Raw genomic sequence first — 15,296 nt, 5'->3', positions numbered from 1 at the left:
GGCACCCAGTGATCCTGGCCAGACTAACACCCGGGAAGGTATAAAAGCCCTTCAGGACCAGGTGGTCTCAAACCACAGCTGACAGCCCGGCCCAAACTCAGTCCTTTCGACTCCTTTGTCCTCTTCAGAAGCTGCCATGGGGCTCAGTGATGGGGAGTGGCAGCAGGTGCTGAATGTTTGGGGGAAGGTGGAGACTGACCTTGCTGGCCATGGACAGGAAGTCCTCATCAGGTAAGAGGAAGAGACCCCCATCCCTCCACCCATCCCCTAAAGATTACCAGTGTATGGCTGCAAGGTGGAAGTTGACAGGGTAGACCAGTTGGCTGCAATGATGATATGGGATTTCATTTGCTTCTAAGGGCTGGGGACTGGACTGAGGAAAGGAAAAGGGGATCCATCCATTCCAGCTGGTGTCAGCAACTGGAACAAACTTGAGCATGAAGCAGTCCACCAGAAGGAGCTTATCATGGCGGACAGCCAGAATAGCTAGGGCTGTGAGAGATCGGGTCCACTAATGTGAACTGAAATCTTGGAGTGTGTGGTTGCCCACTGCTGCAAGGATCTCCTAAATCTGCCCAGAAAATTCACATTTCTGAGCCGGGGCAAGTGGAGGGTGCTGAGGCTTGTAACAGGGTCACTTCCCATGGCTCACTCAAATGCTGGGGCTCTTCCCTGGGCTCTGGGGTTGGCTGGCTCAGGAGCCTGGTGGGATATCCATGAGTGATCGTTTTTTTGGCTCTGGGAGGAGGTGGCCTTGTTGCTATCAGCCCCTGCAATGTCTTTGAAACTGCAGTTTGGAAATGAATGTCCTTGCTACTTATGCTCCAGGGTAAGTCTCCCTCCTGATTGCCATGGTCTTGCATACTCCCCTCAACTTTGTCCATTTCCAGCCCCTCTGCTTGGGAACAAGGTCGACTGAGGTCAGAACACTTTTTAGGTGGCCATGCTGGAACAGCTGCCTATCTTTCTTCCCTAACTCTTCCTCAGATGCTGGGCCTGCAGGCCTGTCTCACTGACTTCACCCCTACCCCAAGTTGGTATCCGTTCTTAGGCTACATATTTCCTGTGTGACCTTGGACAAGTTGTTTCTCCTCTCTATGCTGTTAACTAAATAGGTACTATGTACCACAGTCTCTGAGACCCCTCCCACTCTCTGCCCTCTGTTGCTGTGGACAGCAGGCTATTGGGGGGGGGGCAGGGTTGGCAAAACAGTGTCTTGCAAGATTCCAAGGCTGCCAGGACTTGGGGCGTTGAAGGAGATTCAAAGTATTGTGTCATCAGAGAGACATTCCTCCCTTCCCAGGGGAGCAATTGAGACTTGCCCGGACCCTGGCCAGGTGGGACACGATGCCCAAGCAGCTGGCCCTGAGAGGCCCCAAGGGCATAACATCCCACCATGCCTCAAACTTGGGCCTTGGGGCCACACCAGCTGTTCCTGTTGGGGTGCAGGGAGGTGGCCTCCCAAGGAGTCATGTCAACTCTCAGGGTAGCAAGTGTACCACGGACACTGGGTTCCTGGCCTGTCCCAGACACCAACCCCAGCCTTGTCTGCTGACCTCAGCAAGGTCATTTCTCCAAGTTACCTTAGCAGAACTCCAGGCCTAGGCTGGTAATCACAGAGTTCTAGAACAAGGAGCTCCAGTAGCTAGCAGAGCTGACAGATGGCTCCAGGTGGAAGGTTCCCTCTGAGCCTCACCTCTTCTTCCCAAATATTTTCAGGTTCATTTAAACCTGCATTTTTAAGATATTTACTTATTTTCTTTGTATTTTGCTTGCATATATAGATGTGTATGCTATACATGCCGTGCCCAAGAAAGCCAGAAGAGGGTGTTGGATCCCCTGGAACTGGAGTTGCAGAAGGTTGTGAGCCACCACGTGGGTGCTGGGAATTGAACCCGGTTCCTCTGGGAAAGGAGCAAGTGCTCTTAACTGCTGGGCCATCTCCCAAACCCCCCATATGACATTTTTGTTGGGGAAAGGATTTAGGACCCAAGAAAGGGCTGGAAACAGCTGCTGGAGATAACAACTTCTCACATAATGAGAGAAGTGACTCACTGTCCCAACCAACCGGTGTCAGTGATAAGCCACCCCTAAGAAAGACTCCTGGTCAGGATAGTGGTGGTGAGGGGGGGTGAGGAGGAGGAAGTCTCACACAGAAAACCCCTGTGTTACGAACACCTTTATGAACTCATGTATTACATCTAATTGAGAGGTTTAGCAACTTGTCCCAAATTGCATAGCTAGTAAGACTACAGGGTACTTGGCTGTAGACTACAGGGTACTTGGCTGTAGCCTAAGCTCTTGGTAGTTTTTCTGTCTACCACCCCCATGAACTCCTAGACTGGGCTCTGATTGTTTGGGCAGCTGTTTAGAGGCCAGCAGAGAGGCAGCCTCACTTCCCTGACCGCCTGACTGACTGCCTGTCTGCGGAGCCTGGTCACCTGGCGACAGGATGAAGAAAGGGACCCTGAGAAAACATCCTTGGTCTCTCCCACAGGAACCAAGTCAGGTGTGCTCAGGGAAATCCAAGAGCATGGGCTCCAAGCCACTACAGGGACTCCATCTGTGAGACTTGGGGTTCAGGGAACCAAGTGTCTATATAGGGCCTGTACCTCTGCTCCTGTGATGAGAGCAAGCCTTGTTCTCCTCTGCCTAATTCTGGGAGAGGGCAAGATTGGGGCAAGCCTTCTAGAAATCACCTAAGCAACCATTTTGGTTTGCATTCAATGAGCTAAGACCCAGAAGGCTGAGTGGTTGTTTCAGGATCACACAGGACACTGGAGACAACCAGACGTGGAACGTCGTGTCTCCAAAAGCCCAAGCCTCGAGTGCTCTAACCCCCTTGTGGCCCCATCCAGCCTGGTGACCTTGGGCTCACCTGTGGGTGTCAGGTCTTGCATCTGTCAGCAGGAACTCAAGGATCATTGTCGCTAGATAATAATAGTGAGGAGCTCAGGGACCCCGCACAAGGTGCCAGAGACAAGCTGTCAGTGACGCACACTATTCTGGACGGGCTCCCAGAGGGGTGCCGTGACACATCCAAGGCTGTCCAAGGCTGGGGACAGATCCGTCCACCCCGTTTTCATGGCACCAGCTTGTGTGCCTAGTCCTTCACACACATGAAGAACAGACACGTGTGTGTGTGTGTGTGTGTGTGTGTGTGTGTGTGTGTACATGCGCACCCCCTGCTTCTGAGCACCTGTGTGTGTAGAGGGGCTAGGTTTGTGTTATCATTTACAATGGGGATGCCTTTGTAAATGTGACTGGGCAGGGCTCTTTATAGGGCTCACAGAGAGTGAAGGAGAAGCCACGGGGTCTAGTTAAACCCCTGCAGGACACTCAGGCTTCCTGTGCCTGTCTCTACAACTGTCACATGGAGTCTGCTAACACCAAGCTCTCTCAGAAGTGTGCTACAGTGATGGCATGAAGTAATTCATGTAAAAAAAAAACAAACAAACAAGCAATTCATGTGGGTTCCTGAGTCCATGTGAGTCCATGCAGCTGGAATGGGCACATCAGGGGACCCTGTAGTCAACTGACGCATAGTGAGGCACTTGCGTGGCCGGAAGACCTGTCTGCGATGAGTGAATGTCTGTGGGTGTGGAAGGGGGCCTGGACTGGCCGACCTCTGGCGGCCATCCACTAGTGATATGGGACTATCCCCACTGTGGAATGCCGTGCCCTCATTGTCCTGCTGTCCGGTCATGCACTGAGAGGCAGGGCCCCCACACTCCCTTTGCTGGCTTTGCCCTAGACCCCCCATTTCCTCCTCTGTGACCTGACACAATGGCAGAATCTGCTTCAGGCGTCCTGTGGGGGTTCGAGAAACGTGCAGGTAAAAAACCTACAAAGCGCTTTAAACACACACGTCCTTTGTGTACAAACTCAGTAGGCGGCACTCATGTTCTCACTCAAAACTCTCAGGAGCCACCGGTCCCTTACCGTGGGGTCCTAACCAGACCGGCAGGCCTGGAAGGGAGACTGGAACGGGGAAGGAACACAGGCTCCATTGTCCCCACAGGGGGATAGACACCTCAGGAGAAGAGTCTGGGGTATCAGCAGGTCACAAACTCTGGGGATCGTGGAGAAGGTGACTCCAGCAGCCAGACCTAGCTCTTGGGTTGGATGAAGCAGCTTGGTGTCCTGGTCATAGGAGGTCCTCCTCATGGGACTGTGGGCCAGGGGCCATGGGGACCAGGTGCTTCCCACACGGCTTGGTGCACAAAGAGGAATGTATGTGTCACAGAGGATGACGCAGAGCCTGCGTAGCCAGGGTCGCCCTGATAAACACATCAGGGTGGGGCTCTAGAGGGGACCAGATGTGAATTCTAATACTGTCCAGGCTCTGCCCTCAATGGTGTTTTATTTACCTCCAAGTGGGTCAGGGACTGACCTCATCTGAGGAGAGTGGTGACCCTTGCAGCCCTCACCGTCTTCCTGGAGCAGGGCTTGGGTCCCTGACTGTGTGAAGCCAGAGCTCCCAGGGTGGCGGGCAGGAACAAATGTGGCCTTTGGTGGGTCCCTTTGCCATCACTGTTGGAAACCGGGTGAAGCCTATGCTGGTATGTAGCTGGGTCTCTCGGCAGTCACAGCTGGCCAGGAGGTCTAGAATTTCAGGTAGAGGCCTTCAGGTGGCCTCCTGAGTCGTCTAGATCCAATGGCTGCCTGGCTTCTCTGCACACTGGCCCTGAGATCCTGCTGGGGACATTCCGCTTCAGAGTCCTGACCCTGCCTATAAAACAGGAAGAGTGTGGATAACACGGAAGGCAGGTGTGAGCCCAGCACACCCCCCTCTCGGGATAACATGGGGTGAGGACACAGAGATGTCACTGTCCTTGCCCCTCCCGGTGACCACGAGGGCGATGGCATCAATGGTAACAAAAGAACAGCAGGCATTTATCCCACAGACCGTGCCAGACGTCGGACGGGTTACCTCATTAGATCCGCTTGTCGGCATTCACAGGGAATACTGAAGCATAGAGACGTGTGGTGAATTGGCCCGGGTCACACAGCTGGGAACAAACATAACTGGGGTCTGGTGGCCTTCAGACTGCTCGTCTCACTCCGTCCGTCCTTGTCCCCTAGGCTGTTTAAGAACCACCCCGAGACCCTGGAGAAGTTTGACAAGTTCAAGAGCCTGAAGTCAGAAGATGAGATGAAAGCCTCAGAGGACCTAAAGAAGCATGGCAGCACCGTGCTCACAGCCCTGGGGGTCATCCTGAAGAAGAAGGGACAGCATGCCGCCGAGATCCAGCCTCTGGCCCAGTCACATGCCACCAAGCACAAGATCCCGGTCAAGTACCTGGAGGTAGGTGGCCGCCGCTAAATCCCAGCTCAGTCACTCTGTGAGTGGCCTGGTTCCTCCCCCACTGAAGCCCCATTTCCCCTCTGCAGTCAGCCCCAGATCTGCTCCCCTCAAGGGTCCTGAGGACCCACACAGTGTCTGCCTCCCAATGCACCCCAGTGTGAAAATGACTGACACACAGCTTGCCCTCTCCCCATCAGCAGGAGCCCTTTTTGTACCCACTGGACAGATGGGAAAATGGAGACACAGACTGCTCGTGCAAGTCACAGAGGCAGGGTTCCCACTCGGGGTTCTCTAGCGGTGGAAGTCAAGGGCACCCTCTGTTTTCCAATGCATGACTGTCCCACTCCATGATGGTCCAGACACCAGCTGTACTGTAGCCTGGCCAGAAACCAGGCCAGGAGCCCCCCAAGGGGGTCCTCTCAATTCCCAGGTTGCAGCTGGAGTCACAGGGCAGGGCAAGGTCACTCCCCAAGGCTGGGCTAGGTTCCACAGACGGAGGCCCCACCACCTTTGCTGTATCTGTGGGTTGTGAGGGACACGGGTGTGTCACCCGTGTCCCTCGGTGCTTCCTGGTGGGTCACTTGCACGTGAGGGCCCAGTGGGAAAGATCAGAGCAGCACCTGCACTCCTGAGCTAACGGGGCATGTCCACAGTCCCTGGGACCAACCTTAGCTCCTTAGTCACCGGCTACATGACCTCACCCAGGCCGCCTGGTAGGCTCCTCAGTAAAAAATGCCGCCACTTAGTACAACAGCCAAGGCTGTAAGGGACCAAAGTCCAAATCACTGATGATAAGCACTGTGACGGTTTCATCTAAACCTTTGGATTCTGGGCGGTCCCACACAGATGCCCATCCCCATGTGGGCAATGGGGGTGTCTGATATCACCTGTCCCTTCCCTTGTGAGTACCTGCTGTGACCACCTGTTTGGTGTGGCCATAAGTGAATAGTCATCCTGAGTCCCAAATTCAGAGATGAAATGCACATGATGGGGAAGCCTCCTCATGGGTGTCCTGGTTGATCACAGATCCAGGGTGGGCTAGCATCCTGACAAGGCGTCTTGTCTGCTACCTCTGAGCTCTTGTGGGCTGGCTGTTGGTCATTCGTCCTGCACTCAAGAGGTGGGGCGGGGTCAAGAAACACCCCCTGGGTTCAAGTGCCCCTTCTTGGCTGTGTGACTCCAGCACACAGCTGAAGTCTTCCACACGCCTCTCTCTGCCTCAGTTTCCCCATCCACAAAGCAGGGATGCTGGTAGTGCCTGCCTCCTGGTGGTAGTGGCATATAAGGGAGTTGGTTCACAATAACCTCACTGAAGGCCCCCCGGGCATTGTAAGGGCCCGGGAAACGGTCCTGGAATAAAGGGGAGGGCGGTGGGAGGACCCCTCGGCTCATGGCTTGCTTAGTCCAATGATTTACAACCTCTTGTCCCCTTCCTTCAGTTTATCTCAGAAAGCATCATTGAGGTCCTGAAGAGCAGACACTCTGGGGACTTTGGAGCAGATGCTCAAGGCGCCATGAGCAAGGCCCTGGAGCTGTTCCGGAACGACATTGCCGCCAAGTACAAGGAGCTGGGCTTCCAGGGCTAAGCCCCCGCCCCCACTGCCCGGCACACAAAGCTGGGGCCCAGTGTCACGTAGCAAGTAGAGAGTGCAGTGCCCTAAGTTAGCAGAGAACAGAAGAGGGGAACGCAGCCATCTAACCCACACTCCTGGGGACAGGGCTCCAGGGACAGGGACCCAGACGTGCAAAGAGACCTCTGCTTCCTCAGGTCTTTTGGGTCATGCTCGGTTCTCCTGTCACCTAAGACCCAACCACGACCCACTTCTTCCTGGTTTCTGGAAAAATCCCTCTTCCCACTGTCACATTTAATCCCAAATCCAAGTCACCGACCCTGACCTTTGAGGTAGAGTGTTGCTCAGCGGGCATAGAGAGTGGAAAGGAGGCCGTGGGCATCTGGACATCTGCTGCTCAAGTTCCCACTGACCCACCTTGTTTCAATAAAGTACCCTGAAACCCCTCATTTATCGTCCCCATCTGGTGCTTTTCATCCCTTCCAGCAAGGGAGACACCCACAAGCATCCCAGGAAGAAATGGGAAGGCATGTTCTGGGATTGCAAGCAGACAGAGGAGATGCTGGGCGTCTCCTTTCTGCAGCCACATCTCAATGGCAGGCACACAGGGGGCTGGGATCAGGGACAGGGAGGGGAGGGCCCCCGCCTGGGCTCCGATCAGTGTCATGATTTTGGGAATGCAAGCAGAGCCAGCTGACCTTGGCAATAAGGGGGATCGGTGCCAGGTGCCCAGGGCAGGAGACAGGGAGACGATGTCACTGTGGAGCCAACAGCTGAGGTAATGTGAGAAGGTCACCCAGCCAGGAAGTGGCAGAGCTGAGATCCAAACAGTGGCCTAGAAGACAGCAGGGACTCTGACCCTAGGACAGAGTCAGTGGCCAACAGCAGCAGCTGCTGACCTTCTGGCCACAGAGAGGACAGACAACTGGGAGATGTCATCCAAACACAGGAGGGGAGAAGAAACCCACGTCTCTGGTGCAGACTGCATGATGGGGAGTGTGAGCCTCACCAAGGACGCAGAGCAGGCCTGTTCCTGCGGCTGAACCGTCAGAGCTGAAATCAGACAGGCTCAGCCACCGTCCTCAGTAGGCCAATTAGACAGATAGTGACATGGGAAGGCAGAGAAAGGAGATGTATTCAGTGTGGCCACACCAGGAACAGAGAGGCCCAATGACCCCTCAAGTCCATCTTCAGGGTCCTAACAGGAGGTAAAGTTAAGATACAGAGCAGAAGTATGCGAGGCTGACCAGTCCTGGCCGAGTGTGGTGGTCCATTATCGTCTCCTCCGTTCTGCAAGGGGCGTCTGACAGTTGTCCAAACAGTGAGGAATTTCTTCCTGGGAGGTGAGCACCTCCTCGGCTGCACCAAACTTCAGCTTTTCCTTTCTTGACGTGAGATCCCAAGTTGGGGGACTGCATTGTTTCAAAGGGAGGGGCGTCTTTGCAAGCCTGGTGACGTAAGGTGACCCACAATAAGATGGAAGAACATTCAAGTCAATGAAGCGGTGCTCTGACTTCCACCATGGGTGCGAGTGTGCACACATCTGTGTGTGTGCACATGCACACGCATGCACACGCATACACACACACACTCATCAAGCCTGCACACACAGTATAAATGATGCGGTCCTTTGACTTCCACCATGGGTACGAGTGTGCACACATCTGTGTGTGTGCACACACACACACTCACCAAGCCTGCACACGCAGTATTAATGGTGATTAACAATGATGATAACAATGTCTTCATTCCTATGTGGGGTTATGCCCTTGCCTTATAGAAATTCCACTGACTTTCAGACAATGGGCTCTTGCCGACATGTGATCTTCCTAGGAGCTGGCTCTTCCCCTGCTGCCAGCCACCCATCAGCATTCCTGTCAGGGACACTTCTGGCTCCTGAGCGGCAGGAAGAGATGCAGGCTGCAGAGGAATGCCAGGTATTTGACATTTGCCCCGCATTCACCTTGCTGGGTGAATCAGTCAAACCTGGAGGCAAAAATAGAAGTGCGTTAAGAGCTCCAGCGTGCACACACAGGCTGGTTGCTTCTTTTGTCACTCTCTCGCTAGCCCGGCCGAGTCCCCGCGGCGCCAGGGGCAGATGCTTCAGTTTATTTGGGGTTTCTCTTCAGCCCCAGGCAAGCTTCGGCAGATCCCACATGCTGAGTCTTGGTATGGCAGTGTGACTGAAGCCAAGGCCTGGTATTGTCCTTGGGGCCACTGTACCCCCAGCTGTACCCCCAGCTGCTCCGGAAGGCCCCTCCTAGAGTTGAGGCATAAGCCTATACTCTGGACTTGGTCCCCACAGACTCATCTGGGTTTTACTGTCTCCTGCAGGCCTCAGCCAGGCTGATGCAGGAGTACGCTCCACACAGTGCCTGTTCATGGCAGCTTCTAAGGCTTGGGTCTCTGCTATGGCCTCGGAGAGAATGTGTTTTCCTAATCCACACGGGGTGCTCTGTGATCTGGAGGTGATCTCTGAGACCCACTGCAATCTCGGTTCTGTTCCATTCTGCATCCAGAGAGTTTCAGGGAGAGTGGCAGGGAGTCCCATGACTTGTTCCAGCCTTTGCCCTGCCTGAAATCTTCCTGGCTCTAGTGGGGCCTGTGTCTCCCACCACACACCCCAGCGAAGACGTGGCTTATTTCTTGTTGGTTTCCAGTAGCCACCGCCCTTCCCTGAGGCATGGGCACAGCAGTCTTACAGTCTGTAAAGGCTAAGGACAAAGAAACAAAGACAGTTCCTGGGAGCAACACTCACTAGTGTCCAAAACACACCATCCCAACTGGGACGAGTCAGCCCTATCTCAGTGTCCTAAATCCTGGCATTAAATGTGTCCTGCCGCCACATCCAGATGGTTTTTGTTTTGTTTTAAATTTGGAATTACGGGCTGGAGGGACGGCTCAGCGGTTAAGAGCACTGGCTGCTCTTCCAGAGGTCCTGAGTTCAATTCCCAGCAACCACACGATGGCTCCCAACCTTCTGTAATGAGATCTGATGCCCTCTTCTGGCCTACAGGGATACATGCAGGCAGAACACTGTATGCAGAATAAATGAATAAATCTTAAAAAAAAATAATAAGCCGGGCATTGGTGGCACCACACCTTTAATCCCAGCACTCGGGAGGCAGAGGCAGGTGGATCTCTGTGAGTTCGAGTCTGGTCTATAAAGCAAGTTCCAGACAGCCTCCAAAACAATACAGAGAAACCCTGTCTTGAACAAAAAAATCCAGAATAGTATTAAGAGTGGGGTGAGTTCAAAGGCCTCCACTCTTCCAAACCAGAAGCTGTGATTATTGGCATCCCCTGTAGGACAGCGTGTTTTAGCTCCACACACAGCTCCTGGCTCATCCGGTCAGCTTGGAACAGTTGTGTGTATACTGATGTGAGCACAGCTTGCAAACTGCGGGCATTTTAAAGATTGCATGCAAGAGGGACGTGGTGACACATGCTTTTAACCCTAGCACTTGAGAGGCAGGGGCAGGTGGATTTCTGGAGGCCAGCCTGGTCTGCATAGGGAGTTCCAGGACAGCCAGGGCTACCAAGAGAGACGTTGTCTCCAAAATAAATAAACAAATAAAAATACATGTTTCAAGAGGCTTCAGGGGGACCCTGGAAGCTCTGATTCTGAGCCCTGTGTCTGTGTCTGTCTGTACCCGTGCATGTGTACACGCTCAAGCATGCGCGTATGAAACGTTGTGGGGACACCAGACCTTGAGCAGAAACCCACTTCCCCTTCGGCCTGGGAGCAGGCATCTATGTAATGTTTACTGAAAACAATTCAGTGCTTTAAAGCTTGATAGGGCTCAGATAAGGGCTGGCTCACTGAAATACCATGCCTTCCACACCTCCTATGGCTAGATGCCTCTTCCTGCCCCCTGTGGTGTCTCCCCGATTCTGGGGCCGGAGATTAAACCACCAGCCAGGAGGGTGAGAAGTGGAAAGAATGGTATGTAAATGGATGGCAAAAGTCCTTAAAAAGGGAAGCCCTTTTTCTTGGGGAGACTTCTCCTGAGATTTCGCTGAGAGCTCTCCTAAGCGGACTGGGGTCAACTCCTAAGCTGACTTGGGAAATATAAAGTTTTCTTAAAGCAACCGACCGGTCTCTGTGTCATCTATCCCGACCACCTCGCTACATTCTCGGATGCAGGCCGCACAGCAGGTGCGACAAAACGTCCCGATGTATGTACGCTGTCCAGCTCCACCTGGCTCCTCAACTCTCACCTGTGATCTCAGTTTCCTGCCCGTGCTGCTGACCCCCTGCAGGGCCCATGAACATGCAGCACAGCACAGTGACCTCCTCAGGGACCGTTAACACCCAGATGTCTCCACTCAGCCTGGCCTGTGACAAGCTTGATGAGTTGGAACTGGAGAGAGCACAAAGAGGGACCATCTAGGCCAGGCTGGCGATAAACTGAAAGCAACTCCTAAAAGCTGTGCAGCTGTACCAAAGCCATGGGACTAGCCATGGCGGGGCTGCACCTGTGCACACTCCTCAGGCCCTCTTACTGGAGATTTAAACCATCTACATGTGGGTTTGGTTTCGTTTGGTTTGGTTTTTGCTTTCCAAGACAGGGTTTCTCTGTGGCTTTGGAGGCTGTCCTGGAACTCTCTTTGAAAATTAGACTGGCCTCAAACTCACAGAGATTCGCCTGCCTCTGCCTCCCGAGTGCTGGGACTAAAGGCATGCGCCACCACCACCTGGCTTACATGTGTTTTTTTGTTTTTTCAAGACAGGGTTTCTCTGTATTGTTTTGGAGACTATGCTGGAACTGGTTCTGTAGACCAGGCTGGCCTCGAACTCACAGAGATCCACCTGCCTCTGCCTCTTGAGTGCTGGGATTAAAGGCGAGCGCCACCAACGCCTGGCCATATATATTTTTTATAGGGAAAGAAAATTGAATGTATGGAGTACGCCACTAGGGGTGGCAAATGAAAGGTATGACTTAAAACAGCTCAGGAAGCTTCGCCTCCAAGTGACCCACACGTTGTTCTCTGGCTGCAGGTCACCCACAAACACAAAGCTTGTTCCTAAGCTGGCATTTTGCAGAGCACTAGAAATAAACACCTGCCCTGTGTTGACCCCTTTGACCAGCAAGGTCACAGGTGTGTGCCTCCCTCAAGCTTGGGTACTGTCCTGCAGGGGGAGTCCAGAGAGTTCAGGTCCCTAAGAGGGGGCATGGAGTCCGTGAGGGGAAGGAGGAGACTGACTTGATCTGAGGGCGAACTCGGTAGCTGCTGGTTTATTGAAAAACAGGCTACACCTTTTATAGTCAATAGTTTAGCCACAGGCAAGATTGAAAGCAGCTCAGTAATTCAGGGACCCAAAGCAGGCATTAACTTCGTTAGAGACAAAAGCAGTAAATTCAGCAAGTATCTGAAAGCCTACTGTTCTCAAAGGATCAGTAACTCCACCAGGAGCCCTCCTACATCAACGGAAGGGCCACAAGTTCCTCCTGCCAGAGATGAGGAAACAGACTGCTTTTAGCAAGCAGGAACTGTCCTCAGCCCCTGTCGGAATGGAGGCCCTTATCCAAACGCCTGACCTTGGGGAAAGGACTGCTTCTGGGGACCAGACGCATAGCTACAATTTAAAAGCGTTTTTCACCATGTTTGCACCATGTGGTGTAATAAGCACTGAGCTGTTACCTAATTTATCCCTTTGTGTCTTAGTTTTACTGTGTGGGCCTGCTTCCTTCATACGCTCCCGAAAGACAAAGCTCTGATGTCTCACTCTTTCCCGTAACAGCTTACACCGGACCATTCTGGTTTCTCTACACTCACTCAACTCTTGCACTTGATGGCCCCAGGTCCGCATCTAGGCTCTTCACCCTTGGGATCGGGTGTGCCAGTTAGGAAATCCCTGACTTCCCTGTCCTTGGTGAAATTAGGACCACACAGTGGGATTCCTATATGCCGAGTCACTGTGCTGCATGGTTCCACGGTGCCAGGGATTTTTTTCCAAAGAGTCATTTTGATTAAAGAGGTGAAGCCCACGGGAAGTGATAACAGTGAGAATCAATAACCGATGAAGGTCAAAGGGTGCTGGGGGTTGTGATCTTCAAAGCGAAAACGCTGGGACTTCGTCAAGCAGCAATGGTCGCTATGCGGTCCACAACAGAGACATGTGTGCCGGAACTGCCCACCACAGTCTTCCCATTACAACGCTGCTGGGAGAAAGGGCTGCCCCCCGCACCTGGAGGAGGGGGGCTGTGGGCCTAGTGGGTTATAACATGGGATTATCAGGCGCCTTCTGCACTGAGGACTGACCCGCATGGGAGGGGTGTGCGTGCATCCTGGTCCCACTGGTCCCCATGTCAGCCAGTGCCCATGACGAGGTTCTGCACCAGATTTCAAAACAAGCCAGCTGAGTTAGTCTACCAGAAAAGGTTAGACTGAGGGCCTGCCTGGTGTGCGTCAGGGGCAGGATTAAATTTTTCTGGGAGTGTTTTGTGGAGTGATGGAGGAGGGAGAACCAGGCGTGAGGAGTTTCCTATGTTCTAGCCTGTGGGTTCTTCCAGTAGGTTTGGGTCTCTGGAGAACACTAATGGTACAACTGCCTGCCATTCTTGGTTCACAGACGACGGTGACAGTACAGTTAGAGGGCCTTCTCACCACCTGAGAAGAAGCAGAGTAGGATTCATACCCAGAACTTTAGTCTGCAGTGAGTGGTGAGCACGTCATGGCGTGGTTCTAGAGGGAAGACTGCGTGTGCGTACTCAGGTGTGTGTGTGTGTGTGTGTGTATGTGTATGTGAGCTTGCACTCTCAGCCCCCTGGGATATAGCAGGGAACAGACATTCACCAGTGTTTGAAGCCCAGAGCCCACTAGTCTGCCAGCTGCGGCCAGACACCAAAGCCTACACTAAGTGTTTGCAGGCAGACCAGGCTTGGGAGTCTAGGGTGACATCCAGTTTTCCTGGGGTAGCCAGGGCCCAGGTCCTCTGACTGAGGCAACTGGGGGACTCTCATGAGCCATATGACTTGGGGTATGTTATTCCACCCCTCCAGGCCTCCGTCTCCCCTCCTGAAGTGTAAGAATGTATTACTCCGCAGTTCTCTGAGGATCAGAAGAGCTAATGTACCTTGCAGGCCTAGATTGTGCTCATTGCCACTGCCACCGGAACACAGTTGACACAGCATCCTGACGGGGTGGTGGCTTCTCCCACTCTTCCTCTGCAGCCAAGGGCAAGGGTCACCAAGGGAGGGAGGAGGCGGTCTGGTGAGCCACTATCCATCAGGTCCCCAGATCTCCCAGGGCAGGTGCGGCACAGCCAGGTCTACCTCCCCTTGTCCAGGTCCAAGGGGACAGAGCATCAGAAGAGAAGAAGCTGGTGACAGTGATGGGACACAAAGGATAGACTCAGATTAAGTCCACTCAGAAAAGAAACGATCAGAAGAGCCCCGCCCACTGCTCTCCGCAGCCCCAAGTCAGGGAGCTGCCATCCCAGTGTCTGCACAGCAGAGTCTGGGTGTGTCTGGGCGTTGGCTAGCTCTGACGGCGTGGTTGAGGATACAGGTGTTCTCAGTCTCTGTCTCTCCCTCTCTGAGCGCCCCACCCCCACGGGCAGACACGTTGGCTTCTGGCTTCTCTCACCCTCCAGTCCCTTAGTCTCCTGGACTCTGTAATGGCTGAACATGGAGAGAAAGGTTCACAAGCATGGAGTGGGCCTCGGGGGGGGGGGGCTGCCGGTCTCTGGCCCCTACACAGTGAAGCCCGGCTCTTCAGGGTGCCAAGTGGCTCAAGGACAGAAGACCTGGCCGGAAGCAGCCAGGACCAGGGTAGGACGTGCCCCAGTAAGGACACAGGGCCGGCTGAGGCCACTGAGAGACGTGCAGGGGTGCACCACCCTGGGTGCCGGCCAGGCTCACTCTGGCACAGACTCCTGGTGTTGGCAGTCATGGCATCTTAAGAGGCAGCCTTACCAGAATAACAGGTGAGGAGCAGAGGGGACAATGGTGCCGTGGCCGAGCTGAGTCATCCTTCAGGGCTGGAAGGGGGTCACCTAAGCGACACAGGACTATGTCCCCCCACACCAGGTAAAACTGGGTCACAAGGCCTTCTCCGCCCTCTCCCCACATGTTGCGTTCTTCCTGCGACACTGAGGCCTGGTGGCACCACCCTGAAGGCCCTCTGCCCCTGCAACTCAGCCATGGAGTAAGAGTGAAAGTAAGATTACAGAAATAAGAAAAGGAAAAGCTGCCAGGCGGTGGTGGCACACGCCTTTAATCCCAGCACTCCGGAGGCAGAGGCAGGCGGATCTCTGTGAGTTCGAGGCCAGGCTGGACCGATAGCCTCCAAAACAATACAGAGAAACCCTGTCTCATAAAAACCAAAAAAAAAAAAAAAAAAGGAAAAGCCCAGAGGCAGAAGCGAGATGGGACAATGTTTTTTGTTTGTTTGTTTGTTTTTTTGGTTTT

At 53.6% G+C, this 15,296-nt stretch overlaps 1 protein-coding gene across 1 annotated transcript; it reads left to right on the top strand.

The window, feature by feature from the left end:
• Mb (myoglobin) lies at positions 1 to 7,328 on the top strand. The gene is made up of 3 exons (XM_005086010.4): positions 1 to 231; positions 5,086 to 5,308; positions 6,748 to 7,328. The coding sequence occupies exons 1-3, from the start codon at positions 137 to 139 to the stop codon at positions 6,892 to 6,894; spliced, it is 465 nt and encodes a 154-aa protein (XP_005086067.3). The 5' UTR covers positions 1 to 136; the 3' UTR covers positions 6,895 to 7,328.
• The last annotated feature ends 7,968 nt before the right edge of the window (positions 7,329 to 15,296 follow it).

This window comes from Mesocricetus auratus, unplaced genomic scaffold, assembly GCF_017639785.1.
Source record: "Mesocricetus auratus isolate SY011 unplaced genomic scaffold, BCM_Maur_2.0 Super-Scaffold_100055, whole genome shotgun sequence".
Lineage (NCBI taxonomy): Eukaryota > Metazoa > Chordata > Mammalia > Rodentia > Cricetidae > Mesocricetus > Mesocricetus auratus.
This window is presented reverse-complemented; position numbering and strand designations above follow the sequence as displayed.

Bases quoted from the DNA above. Each gene is read 5' to 3' on its own strand.
- Mb (XM_005086010.4), top strand. From the start codon at position 137: ATGGGGCTCAGTGATGGGGAGTGGCAGCAGGTGCTGAATGTTTGGGGG. The intron at 232-5,085 runs GTAAGAGGAAGA...CTTGTCCCCTAG, and splicing joins GGACAGGAAGTCCTCATCAG to GCTGTTTAAGAACCACCCCG. The intron at 5,309-6,747 runs GTAGGTGGCCGC...CCCTTCCTTCAG, and splicing joins TCCCGGTCAAGTACCTGGAG to TTTATCTCAGAAAGCATCAT.